The sequence below is a fragment of the Garra rufa genome, chromosome 12 (genome assembly GCF_049309525.1).
Source record: "Garra rufa chromosome 12, GarRuf1.0, whole genome shotgun sequence".
NCBI classification, from domain to species: domain Eukaryota; kingdom Metazoa; phylum Chordata; class Actinopteri; order Cypriniformes; family Cyprinidae; genus Garra; species Garra rufa.
This window is the reverse complement of record NC_133372.1, coordinates 18878784-18898595: the sequence shown is the minus strand read 5'-3', so window position 1 is coordinate 18898595 and position 19812 is coordinate 18878784. Positions and strand designations below refer to the sequence as shown.

The window sequence follows — 19812 nt, the reverse complement described above, 5'->3', positions numbered from 1 at the left end:
ATATGTTTACACAAAGTATTTTCACATATTATTAAACAAAGAATATACAATATCAAAAGATTTCTCAATAAAAAAAAGATGTCTAATGCATTTTTTTACATTAAGATTCAGAAAGAGACTTGGTCCACTATTTAGCTTATGGATAATAATAAGGTTAGGTTTACTTACGGCAATCCCAAGGAGAGCCAGTAACGTACGTTCATTATTATTCATGATCCAAGTCTTTCACCAAGCAATGTGAAAGACTTGGCTCATGTCAATCTCCAACCCGATAGATGGCGCTTTAAGCGCCGTCCCGTTCCACTCGCTTCATTTCAGTCCGCGGAGGAATAAAATCCCTGTGTTGAGTGACGCAGGAGAGCAGTGGACGTTTGGAGCTGCACTGATGTGCAACAACTAAGACCAAGAGTCAAGCGTCCCGGGTTTTAACAGAATACCACCTTCTGCAAACAGATGAGCGTCTGAAATGCCCTTGCTTGCACTGATGTATTCCGTTACTACATCCTTAACTTTACAGTGTTCTCTGCGCATAATCGAGATCATCTGTCCGGAGTCGATATTACTGCTCCAGTAACGGATTGATCCCAGCTTCTCATTCACATTTTACGGCATGACATGTAGATAATCATCCGATACTTTGATGGGGCTCCTGAGGATCATGATGCCACCCAAGTTCCAGCTGCTGGCTGTTATGGCGTTTGGAGTGGCGATGCTGTTCATTGAGAACCAGATTCAGAAGCTGGAAGAGTCTCGGGCAAAGCTGGGTAAGACTGCGGTTGTGTCTCAAACATCACTGAGCTGCCTATCTTCCCTAGAAAGCCTTTTTGGACATCGTGCGTGTTCGATTCTTAATATAATCGATTGAAACGAGCATATGATGTACAGAAATACTGTTTAGGTAGGCAGCTCATTAGGGATTGAGACGGTCTGCTGCTGTTGTCTTCTTTACAACACCACATAAGACATTAGGAAGGAGAGTGCATTAAGACTATTTGCATTGCAGGATCAACTTATTTTAAGTAACGGTTCACCCACAAATGAAAAATCGATTCTGTATTCCCCATCATGTTGCTCCAGACTTGACTTCAATGTATCTTCTGTGAAACATGACAAGGAGAGATTTGGAAGAATGATGTTGCTGTGCCAAGACAGTGAATTGTAAGTGAAGATGTCAAACCTTAAATGGATGCAGGAGTATAATAAAAGTAGTCCAGATTGCTCTAGTGCTATTCTTTGTTTTCTAAAGCCGCATGATAGGTTTGTCTGGGACAGATTGATATTTTATTTATAATCTTCACCTTCATTTAATCATAATCGAGTGCAACAGTGTCTGCTTACTTTTTAAGCATCCGTGGTTCACTTAAAAAGTGTATTTCTCAATAATTGTCCCCCTTAGGCATTAGAAAAAAAGACTTTGTTAAAGAGTTATATGCCATGAGGCATTAATTTGAATCCAAAACATGTCAAAAAGACAAAACTTCAAGGCTGTGTACTACAATCCCAAGAAGCGCTCTGAATGACGTAATCGAAATAATGGATAAACCATATATCTATTGTTTTAAAAGATGTTGATTACATATAGAGACAATATATTTGGTGTTTTTCAAAATATTAATTTTCTGAATTGGGCCACCCTACTGTCCAGTTGTTTAGGAACATCTGTCTCAGTGATTTGTTTGTTCATTAGTTGGACATCACTACTTTTCGTGGATAAATAGATTTTAAGTGAATCGTGATTTAAATTGAATTCTGTCACTCATATAATCATCATTATGATATGACTCATATGACTATACTTTTGAATGCATTCTGTTTGACGCTTGACATCTTAAGACTAAATTCATTGTTATTGCTCACAAAAGACATTTTTCAAAATGTATACTAACATAATTTTTAACTTTCTATATATAACAAACTTTATAATAGGGCTGGAAAACGATTAATCACGATTAATCGCATTTAAAATAAAATTTTGTTTGCATACTATATGTGTGTACTGTGTTTATTTATTATGTGTATATAAATACACCCACATATATGTATATATTAAAAAAAGTATGTATATTGTATTGTATACTTGTGTATAATTTATAATGTTTATGAATAATATTATTTTCTATATAAATTTAACACATTTTTCCTTAATATATACATGTATATGTGTGTATTTATGAATACATAATAAATATACACAGTACACACAAACTTTTATTTTAAATGCAATTAATCGCAATTAATCGTTTTGCAGCCCTACTATACATCAAACTGTAGCAAAGTTCTTTGGCTGACACAGATACGCTATTGCATGGAGAGATAACTCGGCACTCAGCAGGCTATTTAGTTAATTTGATCAAACTCCTACACTGATCCGATTGTACTCACCAATCTGCTTTTGTTTATAATCATCTTACACATTTATACTCGTCAAAGTGCTTACTGTGTAAGGCAGGTACAAGATTATTAGGCAAATAATAGACTTCAGCTGGAGTGAAATCTGAATGCTGATTGGTGCTTCTGCAGGTTTTGTCTTGCCTTTTCTTGTCTTGGGTTTATGAATGTTATAGCTAAAGAATGTCTCTATTTGATCCTGAATCCAGACTGAGTTTTGCAACAGCTCAGTAGTGAGTTTACATGATTTCCAGCATGACCATGCAGTCAAGAGTTCCGTCAACCTCATGCATTAACTTTGCAAAGCAAATGTGTGTTTGTTTAACAGCTGAGTTTACCCACATTTGCCATTCTTTTTGTGTGACTGTTGGCTATTACAAAACACAGTGGAAAGCATGCTTTGTAGCCTAAAATATAAAGCATATTGTTTCTTGCGTACACTGTTTTTGTCTGAACATTTAATATCCAAAACTTTCTGTTTGTGTCCCAAATGTGCAAAAATAATTCATCTGTAAGCCATATACTTGCAGCTGGTGTTTTTAGTGAATTGGATGAAGCTGGTGTCTTTTCACACACTTCCTCCAATGACCCATGACAGTTGTCTGCAGCCCAGGTGCATCCACACATTCGAGCAGCGGAACTGCTGAAATGAGTCCATTTATTTAGTCTGACACTGAAAAGATGGGTAGAATTCGAGTTACAGGTCTGTGGAAATTATTGAACAGTTAGAGTGGGAAATGCAATTTGTGACTTTTCTTAAAGTGGGGAAAAAACACAGCTGCTGCAACCTAGAAATGTATGCCGTTCATAAGCCTAATTCCCTTCTACATGCACTCAGTGTTGTTCTTTTTGAAAGATACTGTGAATATTTTAATCAATGTAAAGGAAAGTTAAGTGAAATGTATTTATTAAATAGAAACATCTGCATGCTTGCATTTGTTATGGAATAGTGTGATCATTTGCACTAAAAATAATCAGTACATGAATATATAGGCCTAATGGAATCCCATGAAAGCAAATAGCATAACAGGAAGCATTTACATATAGTGCCACCTTTAAAATAAATGAATAAACATTCCACTCTCTGTTAGCAGTGCAAATGATGCTGTCATATTTAGCATTGAGCCCAGTTTTTGCATTATGGATGAGGAAATATTAATCATAAGTCCATGAAGTGGAGAGTTAATTAAATTGAAAGCACAGTGCCGTTCTAACCCTGTGATGGACGTTTGTGGAGGCTTTGGATGCCAGGGCTGACAGAGGAGTGAAATCTGATTTGCCCTGTGCAGACTTTGAATTTATAGACTCTGCACTATGCTTATTAGGTTGTCTCACATGACATGGTTCATTAGAAGATGGAAAACCCTTAGCTTTGCCTCCCACTCCACTAAGTTACAAGCATCACTGTCAAGCTATAAATCTGGTGTTCAGCCACTGCCAACAGGCCTCTTATTGGTTTTTTTTCGTATGCCATAGATTATACAACATCAGTTTATTCTCATTCCACTACCAGCTGTGCAGCTCACAAAGAGAAATAAGCAGCAGCCTGCGCGCAGTGTGACAAGAATAGCTCCGCTTTAGAGCCCACGTTGCACGTCGTAAAAATCTAATGTTGTCCTGTCGGCAAAGAGATGAAAGAGCTGAAAGACGGAGTATCTGAAATCAATTTGATGCCAATGATGTGGAGCATAATCACTTTGATATGCTGTACAAATAGTTCACCAGATTGTTAGAAACGCATTTGGAGGCATGGAGTAGCAGGCATGTTGTATAATATAGATAAAAATGAAAGAAATTAATACTTTTATTCAGCAAGACTGCATTAAATTGATCAAATTGACAGTAAAGACATGATAATGTTGCGAAAGATTACTATATAGTAAATGCTGTTCTTTTGAACTTTCCAAAAAAGCATACAGTAGATAGCATAGATGGTTCACCCAAAAATGAAGATTCTGTCATGAATTACTCACCCTCATGTTGTCCTATGAGACCTGCGTTCATCTTCAGAACACATTAAGATATTTTGGATGAAATCCCAAAGCATAGGCTCAGAAAGGTGGTAAGGACATCATTAAAATAGTCCAATATCGGTGGTTCAACTGACATGGAAAAAAGTCATTATGTTTGTTTTCTTTGCACACAGAAAGTATTCTCGTAGCTTTATAAAATTATGGTTGAAGTACTAATGTCACATGGACTATTTTAACAATGTCATTGCTACATTTCTGGGCCTTGAAAGTGGTAGTTGTGTTACTAGATACAAAGGTATTTTAGGTTTGGAACGATGTGAGGGTGGGTAGTGAAAGGAGTAGTTCACTTCCAAAACAAAAATGTACAGATAATGTACTCACCCACTTGTTATCCAAGATGTTTATGTCTGTCTTTCTTCAGTCATAAAGAAGTTATGTTTTTTAAGGAAAACATTTCAGGATTTCTCTCTATATAATGGATATGTATGGTGGCCCTGAGTTTGAACTTCCAAAAAGCAGTTTCAATGCATCATCAAAGGTCTCTAAACAATCCCAGCCAAGAAAGAAGGGTCTTATCTAGCGAAACAATCAGTTACTTTCTAAAAAATTTGTATTACCGCAAATGCTCATCTTGGTCTAGGTATGTCAAAAAAGGTAAAGGGTTCGTACTTCTGCAGCGATGTAGGACGATTTGGAAGTTGGAGGAGAAAATGAGATGGGGAGTCACAGAGCTAGACCAAGATGAGCACTTGCTGTTGAAAAGAATATACATTGGAATTTTTTTTTAGAAAATAACCCATAATTTCGCTAGATTTCGCAAGACCCTTCATCCTTAGCGGGGTTTGTTTAGAGCTCTTTGGAGCTGCACTTAAACTGCATTTTGGAAGTTCAAATTCAAGGGCATCATACATATCCATTATATGGAGAGAAATCCTGAAATGTTTTCCTCAAAAAACATAATTTCTTTACAACTGAAGAAAGACATGGACATCTTGGATGACAAGGGGGTGAGAACATTATCTGTAATTTTTTGTTCTAGAAGTGAACTACTCCTTTAATGACAGAGTTTATATTTTTGGGTGAACCATCTCTTTAAGCAGCACAAGTGTTTTCAACTTTGATAAGAATTGCTTCTTAAGAACCAAATCAGAATGTTAGAATTATTTCTGAAGGATCATTTTAAACTGAAGACCGTCTTATGAATAAATTAAAATATGAAAATATGTTCGAATAGTTAAGTTATAGAAAAGTCTTTTTTTCTGTCCATTTGATCTAATAAAGCCTTGGTGAGCATAACAGACTTCCATTAAAAGTATTAAAACCTTACTAACCCCAACATTTTGAAAGGTAGGGTTAATGGAAAGAGAGACCAATTTTTAAATTGAAAGGAGTTTGATGTGAATAAATGTTTTACTGGCCAACTAACAGTTATAGCTTTAAAGGTCAAATGTGCAATGTGAAATATTTTAAAAAATTTCACTATTTTTACATTTTAAGTGCAAAATAATGTTGTCTTTACTGGTTGCATTCATAAACAAAACAACACACTAGTGTGACCAGATTCGCAAACATTATTATGAGCTGAGTTACTTTAAAGGTGCCATAGAATGGAAAACTGTATTTACCTTAGCATAGTTGAATAATAACAGTTCAGTACATGGACGTGACATACCTCATAGTCTCAAACACCACCATTTCCTCCTCCTTATATAATTCTGGTGTTTGCAAAAGACCAGAGAAAAATAGGTCAATTCCAACGTAACACTGACTATTACGCAATAGTCGCAATCATTAATAGTTACGCCTCCAACATTTGCATCGCCCAATCATCAGTAACGTCAGTACATCAGTAAAATAAGGCCAGCCACTGAAGGGACATGGTTAGCTTACTGCTAGCGGTAGCCTGTTACATTGCAGTACATAAGATTTCACTTACCACATAAACGGAGAGATGACTGCGCTGATGATGGCGAATGATTTACAGATCCTGAGCATCACTAACAAGCATCAAAACTTGTGTGGTAAGTACTTGTGTCGCTGCAGTATATAGTTACACAGAGCACATGCGATCACAATAGTGAGAGTGAAATGTCGCGGATTCAACAAACCGCATATTAAAAGTGGCTAGAGCTCCGTAATTAAATATATATTTTGTCCATGTGTCAGCTATTGAGATAAGCGGCTCTGTGAAACAGCCAATCAGAGCAGAGCTCATCATTAATATTCACGAACCTTCCAAACAAGGCAATAACAGACCATTTCATTCTAGGGACAAATCCTGGGGTTGTAAATGGACTTGTAAAACCATTTCTGGAGATTTTTTGCCCATTCCTATGCCATATACCTTCTATATCAGAGAACAATTTAAAATATTGTTTCAATACATTCTATGGCACCTTTAAAGGGATAGTTCACACAAAAATGAAAATTGCCTCATAATTTACTCAACCTTGAGCCATTCTAGGTGGATACAACTTCTTATTTCAGACTAGTACAATCAGAGTTATATTAAAAAATGTCCTAGCTCTTCCAAGCTTTATAATGCCAGTGAATGTTTTAAGATTTTAAAGTCTAGAAAAATGTGTCCATCCGTCCATTCTAAAAAGTATTCCACACAGCTCTGCGGGTTAATAAAGGCCATCTGAAGTGAATTGATACATTTATGTAAGAAAAATAACCATATTTAAAACTTTATAAACTGTAATCTCTAGCTTCTACTTTGTCGTACACGCGTTCATGAGAGAGTGGCGCTCCAGTGGATTTATTGTGAGTAAATCATGGCTTAATATTTATTTTGGGGCGAACTATCCCTTTAATAAATGCACAGTTATGATATAGAATTTCAGAATTGGTTAGTTTTTCTTCCTTTTGCAGTTATCTTTAGCAATTGTGATAGTGGTGGTGCAGAATATGCTCACTTGACCTTTTTAAGAATTATTTTCTTCATTCCGTTTATCAGGCCACTTTAATTATAGAGTGTTGCATTGCTGATAGAAAGTACTTTTCACTTACCACAGCTGGCATTTTATCAAAATGTCTCTTTCTGCTGTGATGGTAGTTAACTTTTAACAGGCATAAAGATTGGATGTCCTTGTTAGCAGGTGATTCATCCCCATGTCAGCTACTGGAATTTCTTTCAGGACTGAGGTGGACAAACTTGCTGTCCATGTGCCCAGGGGTGAGTGGCTGATAGCAGAGCTCTCTAAATTGGAGACCTTGCTCTGATGACTTTTAAATGGAGTGATTTATTCTGTTTGTCATCTCGGCAGCACCTCTCAGCTGTTTTCGTAGTATTCATGTCATGCTCGGAGGATTGAAAATGGCCCCTGTGTTGTCTGACTAGATGCAGAACAGGTCTAAGTGATGACAGTGCAATTTTTGACAGATGACAGTGCAGATGCTTGCATTGCCTTTGTCTTTGGATTCAAGAGGTGTGATTCTATGTAGATTTATGAGAAATGACGCAATAGTTGCTTCTAAATGAAAAGCTAAATTATGTAGTAAAATGTTAGAATATATTAATATAATGAGCTGATTGATTTTACAATTCACAGTTTGCATTGTAAAAGGGCTTTTAGGTACTTAAATGTTCCATTTCTCTTTTCATGATGTCCAATTACCCACCATGGCAGATTCTCTATACAACAGTCTTGATGTATAAGGTTTAAGTGTGTTGTATCACAGGAAGTCTGTTATATACAGCTTTTCACATATTGCTTACAGGCATCTTCCAAGAAATATATAATACATACAGGGGTCAACTCCATTCCCGAGAGATTATCCTGCAACCCGCTGGCACTCCATTGCCATGGGAACTGCTAAATTGGTCGAGAAGTTACCCGCACTTTGTTCACCTGCACACAAGCAATTACGTTTCTGTAAGTGCCTACCTGAACCTGAAATCACTTATAATGAATCTGTGATCCTGCCGGTGAGAGGGTGTACATCTTTTTGTCACATTAGTTTCTAAATGTATTCCTCACTTGGAACACAGTTTGCCTTTACAGTCAACATATTGGTAAATGACCCACTTTACCCAAACACAAAAAGGTGAAGTGCTGCTTTAAAAGATTTGACATGACCTAAGTGGATTTTCTAAAAAAATGAAGTCTTATTGGAATTATGAACTTCTCAATAAGTGTAGTCAAAGGAAGAGGAACATTAAAGGCTTGTTTAAAAGGCTAGTTCACCAAAAAAATGTACAAACCCTCAAGCCATCCTAGGTGTAAATGACTTTATTCTTTCAGACAAATGCAATCGTGAGTTATATTAAAAATGTTCTGGCTCTTTCAAGCTTTATAATAGGCAGGGGATGGTGGTTAAGTTGTTGAAGCCCAAAAAAGTGCATTCATCCATCATAGAAGTTGCTGCACATGGCTCCAGGAGGTTAATGAAGGCCTTCTGTAGCAAAACGATGCATTTGTGTTAAGAAAAATATCCATATTTAAAACTTTATGAACCATAATCTCATAGCTTCTGCTAACTGTATACAGTCGTGGCCAAAAGTTTTGAGAATGACACAAATATTAGTTTTCACAAAGTTTGCTGCTAAACTGCTTTTAGATCTTTGTTTCAGTTGTTTCTGCGATGTACTGAAATATAATTACAAGCACTTCATACGTTTCAAAGGCTTTTATCGGCAATTACATGACATTTATGCAAAGAGTCAGTATTTGCAGTGTTGGCCCTTCTTTTTCAGGACCTCTGCAATTCGACTGGGCATGCTCTCAATCGACTTCTGGGCCAAATCCTGACTGATAGCAACCCATTCTTTCATAATCACTTCTTGGAGTTTGTCAGAATTAGTGGGTTTTTGTTTGTCCACCCGCCTCTTGAGGATTGACCACAAGTTCTCAATGGGATTAAGATCTGGGGAGTTTCCAGGCCATGGACCCAAAATTTCAACGTTTTGGTCCCAGAGCCACTTAGTTATCACTTTTGCCTTATGGCACGGTGCTCCATCGTGCTGGAAAATGCATTGTTCTTCACCAAACTGTTGTTGGATTGTTGGAAGAAGTTGCTGTTGGAGGGTGTTTTGGTACCATTCTTTATTCATGGCTGTGTTTTTGGGCAAAATTGTGAGTGAGCCCACTCCCTTGGATGAGAAGCAACCCCACACATGAATGGTAGCGCTCACCTTTTCTTCTCTGGACAAGCCTTTTTCCAGATGCCCCAAACAGTCGGAAAGAGGCTTCATCGGAGAATATGACTTTGCCCCAGTCCTCAGCAGTCCATTCGCCATACTTTTTTGCAGAAGATCAATCTGTCCCTGATGTTTTTTTTTGGAGAGAAGTGGCTTCTTTGCTGCCCTTCTTGACACCAGGCCATCTTCCAAAAGTCTTGGCCTCACTGTGCAGATGCGCTCACACCTGCCTGCTGCCATTCCTGAGCAAGCTCTGCACTGGTGGCACTCCGATCCCGCAGCTGAATCCTCTTTAGGAGACGATCCTGGCGCTTGCTGGACTTTCTTGGACGCCCTGAAGCCTTCTTAACAAGAATTGAACCTCTTTCCTTGAAGTTCTTGATGATCCTAAATTGGTGATTTAGGTGCAATCTTAGTAGCCACAATATCCTTGCCTGTGAAGCCATTTTCATGCAACGCAATGATTGCTGCGCACGTTTCTTTGCATGTCACCATGGTTAACAATGGAAGAACAATGATTTCAGGCATCACCCTCCTTTTAACATGTCAAGTCTGCCATTCTAACCCAATCAGCCTGACATAATGATCTCCAGCCTTGTGCTCGTCAACATTCTCACCTGAGTTAACAAGACCATTACTGAAATGATCTCAGCATGTCCTTTAATGACAGCAATGAAATGCAGTGGAAAGTTTTTTTCGGGATTAAGTTAATTTCCATGGCAAAGAAGGACTATGCAAATCATCTGATCACTCTTCATAACATTCTGGAGTATATGCAAATTGTTATTATAAAAACTTAAGCAGCAACTTTTCCATTTTCCAATATTTATGTAATTCTCAAAACTTTTGGCCACGACTGTACTATATTGCCAAAAGTATTGTGACACCCCGTTGTAATGAACAGGTTTGGCTACTGTAGAAATTTCCATGGGTACAAATCCTAACACGCGAGCGCTTGTTTAGCTTGGCTGGACATGTGGTAGATCGCTCCCCCCGTTCTACATTATTTGCATCGCTCTCTTAGTTAACACACCCGATTCAGATAACCAGCTCAATAGGAGTGAGCTCCGTGAAGGAACTGTGTTCATTGCTCCCTACTCCCTGAGCAGGGGAAATTCGTTGAAGTTTACTACACTTCGGAACATTCATTCACAAATTTGCACTACGTCACCGCATACAGCGTGTTTACACACAGTTTCAAATAGAACACATACGCTCGCTTCAAACTAATAGTTCAAAGCGAGTGTATATGTTCCATTTGAAGGTCAAATAAATCGTGCGAGATGTGAATTTAAATTGTATTTATTTACAGATGCATTTATGTCACACTCCTCTAGTAAAATTCATCTGTGTGTGAAGACGCTGTATGCGGTGGCGTAGCGCAAATATGTGAATGAATGTTCCGAAGTGTAGTACGCTGGATTAACTGGTGACAAGGCAGGAATGCTTCTCTTTATCAAGAAAAATTTACCATTAATGCTCAAGTAATAGCATTAGGTACTAGCATTGTTATTTCTACCTGTTAGACACAGTGCACTTTTTGTTATTAAAGTTATTGGGTAACACTTTACAATAGTGAGAAGATCCTGTAATGTTTATTAATTTCTTTTATTGTAAAATAAATTACATTGAGGAAAAGATTTTTGTTAGTATAACTCACCATGTTACAGGAAATCATTTTATAGCTTTTTAAATGCACAAATCACTTTATTTTGTTGTTAAAGTTATTAGGTTGTAAGAAGATCCTGTAATGTTTAATAATTTTTTTATCAAATAAAAAATTTAATTGAAGAAAATATTTCTGTATATGCTTTCATTACAGTTTGTCTAAAAAAAAAAAAAAAAAAAAAAAATTGGAAAAGGCAAAAATCGTAATCGGCAGGTCACACTTACTGATAATCGGAAATTGGAATCGGCCAAAAAAGTTGCAATCGGTGCATCTCTAGTTTAAGCATATAGCAATATTCTAGGGGATTGTGTTCTTTTAATTTGATAGCAACAGTTTTGACAGGACTCTTTTCTATTCTAACATGATAATGCCTCTGTGTATTAATTAAGGTTCAAAAAGAAATGATTGATTCAGTCAGTGTGGAAGAACTTGACTGGTCTGCAGAAAGCAAAGTCCTAATCCCAGCTGAACATCTCTGGAGTGACTTTAAATGCAGACTTTGAGCCAAAATCTCATTACAAACACCAATGACTTGTAATTATGGGTACAGTCATTTTTGACACTTCCAACTCGGTTGCAACAGCGATGGAAATCCAATTTATAAATACATTAATTGTTTCTATATTTGTTGCCACAATTTTGGAAGTGCCTTTTACTGTTCTAAACAAGGGGTGTCCCAATACTTTTGTCCATATAGTGTATGTACAAGTCATTGGTGTTTGATAATGAGTTTTTGGCTCAAAGTCTGCATTTTTAAGTCACACCAGAGGTGTTCAGCTGAGATTAATACTTCCACACAAGATCTTCCCCACTGACTGAATTCAATTATTATTTTTAACCTTGCCTTATACACAAAGGCATTGTCATGTTAGAATTGAAGTGGGTCGTGTCAAAACTGTTGCTGTGTAAAATTAGAAGCACACAATCCCCTAGAATATCATTATATGCTTAAACATTAAGATTTGTACTCATGGAAATTACTAAATTAGTCAAACCTTGTTCATTAGAAGGGGGTGTCCCAATACTTTTGGCAATATAGTGTATGTAGAAATTGGTCAGTATGAGAGAATTGCAAGTTAATAGACTTTTTTCACCCTGTTTTTCTGTGTCTGTGGATCTAGAACTTGTCAAACTGAAAAATGTGTTTATGATGGAATAACATTTTGTATTTTATAGAGACATAGACTGAATGGGTTTTAGTTTGTTATTGATTCTGCTTTCCGTTATGACCTACTTTCCATTGAAGAAAGTTTCCTTTGCACTTTTCTCTCTTAACCAAGTTTAGTTTTTCTTTCTTTTAGGGCTGTACGTTTTGGCCAATACATTTATTATTTTGACGTTATGGCCGATGTGACAGGTGATATTTGGCAGCCATGATGTAATATTTTGCTATGGTGTAGTGTGAAAACAAAATAATGAATATTGGCAACTAATTGATTTTATTGTGATGCCAAAATGAAAATGGATGAATTGTACTTTTAGTGTTTTTTTTTCAGACTAGCGGAAAGAAAACATTCAAAAGACACTTAAGTGCTTCTTTTTATATCATGTTATCTATTTGTGTCAATATATTTAAATGATCTGCTTATGTCAGTAAAAAGTAGTACTGAGGTCTTCTTGAGGGTTTCCGACAAAATAAAAGCCAACATTCATAAATGTTAGTATTGCAATTTTACTGTTGTTCAGTAAAATAAAAAAGTAATACAAAAATAAAGATAACAATCATTACAACAGCTCTATTAATACATTTATTATAACAATCTCCTTTGCCCAGCATTTATTTTTACATTAAAAACACATGCCTGATTCAAAAAGGGGGTCTTAAAATGGTCAAAGAATATTATTTACTAACTTATTAATTTTAAAGTTATTATTATTAATTCACAATTAAAGTTAAATTGTGCTTTGTTGGTAGGCTATAATGTCTATGAATTTTCATTTCGGTGCATCCCTACAAACCAGTAGGTGGCGGTAATGTTTGAATGATAAAATGACTTTGCATGAGTGAGTCATTTGGTCCTTCATTCAGCAGATTCGGGCAGATGGCTAATTCATTCAGAAATAAGGGAAATAATTGTCTTTATAAATGGGTTACTGAAAGCATTGATTCATTTATTAAAGAAACACCACTGTGTTGGTCAGGGACACGTAACGGTTTTGCTGTGGCTTTGATTGAAAGTATTTTCGTCAGCGAATCTGAGCTAAAACAGTCAATATTGTGTCCAAAATTTAAAGCACTTAATTTGAACTTTTTGTATATAGAACGACTATTGTTTAAAATCAGTGTCACATTGCAGTCGTGTTGATAATTCGGGGAAACATCTTGGTCGTGCAGTGTTGCATACATAAATCATAATTCTACCGAAGAAGCACATGTGAGTGCTCTTGTGCTCATTTGTTTTGCATTATTTCTGCATGAGTTTCTCTCACATATTCATTTAGGCTGCACAAGCCTCATCTGGCACAATATAAATACATTATCAGCTGTCGTAAGTATGACGTCAAAACAGACCGGCTCGGAATCCGCAGAGTGATTGGCTGGTCACCGGTCCCGGCCGTTCATGCGGAAAAACAGCTAATTTTTGCACTGTAGTCTTTTGCGGTTTTAATCTGCAGTGTTATCTGTCTCAGATTTATCCACTAAAAGTAAATGTGAATGACTTATTTACAAGGGGTGTTTTTGAGCAGCTTCTGCAATAACCTGTATTGTTTTTGTTGTGTGTGTGTGTGTGTGTGTGTGTGTGTGTGTGTGTGTACCTGGTATTCATCACGTTATGGGGACCAAATGTCCCCACAAGGATAGGAATACCAGTAGATTTTGACCTTGTGGGGACATTTCTTAGGTCCCCATGAGGAAACAGGCTTATAAATCATGCACAATGAGTTTTTTTGATGAAGTAAAAGTGTGCACAATCTCCTGTGAGGGCTAGGTTTAGGTGTAGGGTAGGTGTAGGGCGATAGAAAGTACGGTTTGTACAGTATAAAAAACATTACGCCTATGGAATGTCCCCATAAAACATGTAAACCCAACGTGTGTGTGTGTGTGTGTGTGTGTGTGTGTGTGTGTGTGTGTGTGTGTGTGTGTGTGTGTGTGTGTGTGTGTGTGTGTGTGTGTGTGTGTGTGTTTTGTACTTTTAACGCATCAAAGCTTTGTTAGTTCGGACTCTCAGTGAAGGGACAGAAATCTCTCAGGTTTAGTTAAAAATATCTTCATTTGTATTTCAAAGATGAGTAAAAGTCCTATGGGTTTGGAACAAAATTGAGGGTGAGTAATGGAATTTTTGGGTGAGCTAACCCTTTCAGTGTCCTCTGTAGATCAGTGGTCACAGACGTGCATTAAAATATTTTCAGTCACTTCTGAGGCCTTGAAAGAGTAGATTACATAGAATGAATAATAATTTTCGTATTTTTGGCATAAATGCAACATGTAGAATTAAAAATCACTTTTAAATTTTTTCGTATTTCGCCATCTCCCATGATGTGGCGGCCACAACCCCCTCTCTCTGAATAGAAATCCTTTTTGAAAGAAGTGGGTTGTAGCCACTCGGAGACCAAATCTGAAAGCAGGAAACCCATAGAGCCCAGTGTGGGAACAGCTGAATAGATTTTCCAACTCGCTTCCCTCTCTGCTCCTCCCCTTTATCCGAAGAGCGGAATGCCTCTTGTTCTGTAGTGGATTCCCTGCTCAACCTGCGGGTCTCCTTGGCAAAGCTGTGTTTACTGAGGCTAGAGAGGGAAAAAGGGATTGGATGATTGACAGCTGCCTCTCATTTTACTGTGAACTCTAGTCTATTGTTCCACAGAGACTTCCCCTCAGTCTTATCACAAAGACTGCAGCTCTGTGGAAATACTTGTCTGGGCCATTCCAAGGGTACATACCACTTTTTTTTTTTTTTTTTTTTTCGGAATGGGTATCGTTCTTCCAGTGTATTTGGTTTTACATATTTGAGCACAACAATGAGAAATTTTATTTCTTTGTATTTTCTTTTCATTTTCTTTTTTGGCATGTGCAAAAACAGATGTTTTGCATTATAAAACTTGGGGTACAAACAAAAGATGTGTTGAAATCTTTAATAATGCATCAAATTGCATGTTGCTTGGCAACTGTAAACAACCTACAGTCACAATGTGTTTGCACAAGGCTCTTCAGAACTAAATGTCTCTCATTACAACAGAGCTGTCTACACTGGAAGTGCACATCTGTGACAGTTTGCAGAGTAGACTACAGGTTTCTGCTTGCTGTCAAATTTTTATCAGTATTGGTGGTATCAGTTTCTACTGGTTGGCCCATGTCTACCATGGTATTTATATGGTTCTCCAAAGTGCTTTAAAACTACGGCACAAAATATTATTAGTGAAACAAATGCATCTTTTATTAAGTCGTGCTTTAAAGGGATAGTTCACCCAAAAAATGAAAAATCTGTAATTAATTACTCACCCTCATGTCGTTCCAAAGACCTTCATTTATTTTTGATGCATAGACCGCATTGCAAATGCCACATTCAAGGTCCAGAAAGGTAGTAAGGACTAGTGTTGCATGATATACTCGTACTAAAAACTTTATCACAATACCCTGCTTTTAAAAATGGTATGATTCTGCATTTTAATATTACCAGAACTTTAAGAATGTATTTCCTGAGTAAAACATTTTTTTAATTATTTTTTTATTAGGGCCCTATGATTACTGTGAATTGGAAAATGTGGACGGAAATGTGGAAGCCAATTATACAAATGGAATTTACTGTATAATGCAGAAAATCACAGAATTTGCCTATTTAAATATGAATCCTGCACATTCTGTGCGTCTTTGTATAAATGAATAACGCAGATGCGTGGTTTCGTTTTACTACAGTACACACATATTGAAACGCATATTTTCAGCCTCTGTCACCTCAATATATGAGTATATGAATGCATAAACAATCTCTAGCACTGATGTAAGAGTCAGTTTATGAGGTTTTTACCATTACTTTTAGGAAAAAAAAAAAACATCGTAATATCATATACAAACAGATAGGGATGCACCGGAATGAAAACCGAAGCCGAACAAAATTACACACTGGGCCGGAGGCTGATTACTGAACGCAGTTTTCCCCCCATGTATTTTGCCAATTTTTTTTCACCATTGCATAAATTAAATAGCCAATATTTGCTTTTTACAGTTTTGTCTTGATTTTCAAAGAAAAAAATCAATTACAAAACAACAGTTTAAAAATATTTATTTAACACTGAACATTTTTAACATTCTAGTAGACATTGTAGCCTACCAACAAAGCACAATTTAATTTAAAATTAATAAGTTAGTAAAATAATATTTTTTGGCCATTTTTAAGACCCCCTTCTTGAATCAGGCATGTGTTTTTAATGTATAAATAAATGCAGCCTTGCTGAGTAAAGGAGAATGTTATAATAAATGTATTAATAGAGCTGTTGTAATGATTGTTATTATTTTTGTGGTACTTTTTTATTTTATTTTACAGAGCAACAGTAAAATTACAATACTAACATTCATGAATGTTGACTTTTATTTTAGCGGAAACCCGCAAGAAGCCCTCAGTACTACTTTTTGCTTACAGCAGCAGATTTATGAATGATTCTCATCACGCAGATTTTCCTCGCACTTGTTCAGCGCTGTCAGAATAAATACAATTCATGCGTGTATTAGACAACATAATGTTCTGTAGTTTATTTACTAATGGTGTAAGGCAATTTCGAGATTTCAGTCATCATACAGTAACCAGCAACAACCACGCCTTTCTCTTCTCATGGAAGACATGCGATGCGATACTAAACAGTCTCTCGCTGTCGGTGCTTGTAATGGTTTTTGCGTCTTTCTGGGACCGTTTTAAATGCTTCCACAACTGCCTACATGTTTGCTGCATTAGTGTGCGCCTTTATTAGATTGCATCACATCATTGTTCGTTATAATATATTCGGCATTTTACATTCTGGTATAATTTTGGTTGCCGAACATTCGGTGCGTCCCTACAAACAGAAATGTAAAGGTCTTCACAGCAGCCCAACAAAATAAAAGTTTGGTTTAACTTGACAGAAATATTACTCAATGTAATGATAGTGCTACTACTACTAATAAAAATGTTATTAAAATGACATTTAAGGAATATTTACAAGAACATTTTTGGAATTGTGACAACACTTAGTAAGGACATCATTAAAATAGTCCATGTGACATCAGTGGCTCAACCGTAATGTTATGAAGCTGCTAGAATACTATTTGTGCGCAAAGAAAACAAAAATAACAACTTTATTCAACAATTTCTTTTATGTGTCAGTCTTTGACACACATTCACGCGTCAAAGACTGACGTGGATGAGAAGATTTAGATTCTACTGTAGGTTTATTAATTTTTTCTTATTTTAGTTGAATAAATCTAAGTTATTCCAGATGACTAAAACATAACTGAAACTACATGATTTAGTTTTTCACTAAAATATTAAAATTAGCTGTCAAAATTAACATTTTATTATGTTTATTTTTTTACATTGCATTATGTATATGTATATACATGTATCCAGTTTTTTTGTGTATTACTTGATTGCCTCATTTTTAATAAGCATTAGAACCATTTAAATAATACCATGATTACAAATCCAAAATAGCCCCTGAAAAATTATATACATGTAAAGAAATATAGAATATATCATGCCCTATTTTGTATTTGTATTCATGGTATTATTTTCCTAATGACTTGGACTGAATATATTCACTCACTTTGTGTTTTTGTATGCCTGTATTTAATTGTCCCTCCCCCTGTGTTTCTCTATTAATCTTTTCTTAGAAGTCTTGCTTTTAGATTAATTGCACACCAGACCACTGCTCCACAACACCAAGGGTTTCACCTGCAACCTAAGGACTCTTTCATTCTTGCCCTGCTTATGTTTTCCTCCTGCACACAGTTTCATTAATACAATCTTTTAAACCTTTTCACAGCTGCAATCCACTTATCAGTGGCTCCCATAAGGAAATTCTGAGTCTCTTTCAAGGCTGAAATTAATTACCCTTAATATCGCTAAATGAGAATAGCTGAATATTAATAGCAGCAGTGCTGACCCAAGAATAGCGCTCGTCTGAGATCATTCATTTCCATTCTCATCTCGCTCAGCCGTCCTGGTGCCACATGCCAGAGGCTTTTCTAATGTGTGAGTATGTTCTTGCAAACATCCACTTCTCCATCACTACCCACACATCACCCCAGCCTCCTCTCCAGCCGGCCTCTCACGTCTGCAGCCTCACGGTCCACTGATCACACTTCTGTTGTCGGGGGAGAGCAAGTGGACCATACACTGGTAGTAATGAACAATTGGAGGTTTTTAGTAGCAATGCTGAACCTCTAATTTGGATTTACTTCAGGATGGTGGATTTTAGGCCCAACATTGTCAAATTCGAAACATGACATGGGCTGAATAGGAAAATTGACAGTTTGGATTTTAGATGTCTGATAATTTGTAGGTTTATTTCACTCTGGTTTCTGAGAAGATCTTGACCAAAAAGATCATTCTTGAAGCTTCAATTATTTATTTCATCATTTGAATCCACTTGAAATGCCTATATTTTTTGTATATATTATATAAATGCTCAGTGGAAAGACCAAAATGCAGATTAAGTCTAATGTTGGGCTTTTCACCAGCATTTACACAATTTATATAATTATTAGCTTTTTGTGTGTGCAAAAACTGTGAAGCACATCAAAGCATCATGTGACCTGGATAATTTACTCAGATGATTGATTGTTACCTTCTAGAAACTCCAGAACGCTTTTGCTTCCAGACAGAAGGCATCTGTTGCCGATCGCTACCATAAAATGGAGTTCATCAGAGCGTTTTGTTTGCATGCTTTAAACCACAAGTAATTTATTACATTAATAAAAGAGCCACAGTTGCTTCGCCAGTGGCTGCACCTTCCATTTTCATTTGTGCCAGTTTTCCAGGAAGTCATAATTTTGTTGTTTTCAACAATGAAGCTTTTTTGCAAATTGTTTTTGAGATTTTTTTTGTGTAAATTATACTTAAATGGGCACATAGCTTGTGAAGTGATGAATGAATTTGCAGTTTTTAAGGGCTGTTCAGTCCACAACAAATGTGTCTTGGTAAAAATTTTATGGGTTTTTATTTTGTTAATATAAAAAAAGTATTAATGACCCTTTTCGTCATGTACAGACAGCATTACGAAATTTGCTTATGGCTTGCTTATTGCTGCTCTCAGATATAGTTAACTGCTTCATTTTTTAACAAAATTTTCTTTGCAAACTCCTCATTACGGTGTGTTCACACGGGGCGTCAGCGTCAACGCTTCCCATTGACTTTGAATGGGCGACGTCAAGCGTGGGCGAAAAGAATTGTGGATCCGTCGGCAGCGCTTCACTGGCGTTGCTCGCGGCAGAAGTTGAGAATTTTTCAACTTCTGCCGCGAGCAACGCCAGTGAAGCGCCGCCGACGGAAAGCGTCAGCCAATCAGGATCGCTCTATGCAAATACAATAGCCAGGCGACAGCCAATCACGTACCTGTCTAATTTCATTCACTATTTCATTCCGTCAAGCGTTGACGCTGCCTCCCCGTGTGAACACACACGTTACACTGTGCCTCATTTACAAAACTGTATGTGGTCAGATGTTCTGAAC

At 36.7% G+C, this 19812-nt stretch overlaps 1 protein-coding gene across 1 annotated transcript in view; it reads left to right on the top strand.

Moving 5' to 3' along the window:
- Nucleotides 1-357: 357 nt before the first annotated feature.
- Nucleotides 358-19812, top strand: part of hs2st1b (heparan sulfate 2-O-sulfotransferase 1b) — a 117147-nt gene continuing 97692 nt past the window's right edge. The window contains exon 1 of the mRNA XM_073852525.1: nt 358-764. Within this exon, the coding sequence (XP_073708626.1) occupies nt 641-764 (124 nt within the window). The 5' untranslated portion in view covers nt 358-640. The remainder of the gene's footprint in view (nt 765-19812) is intronic.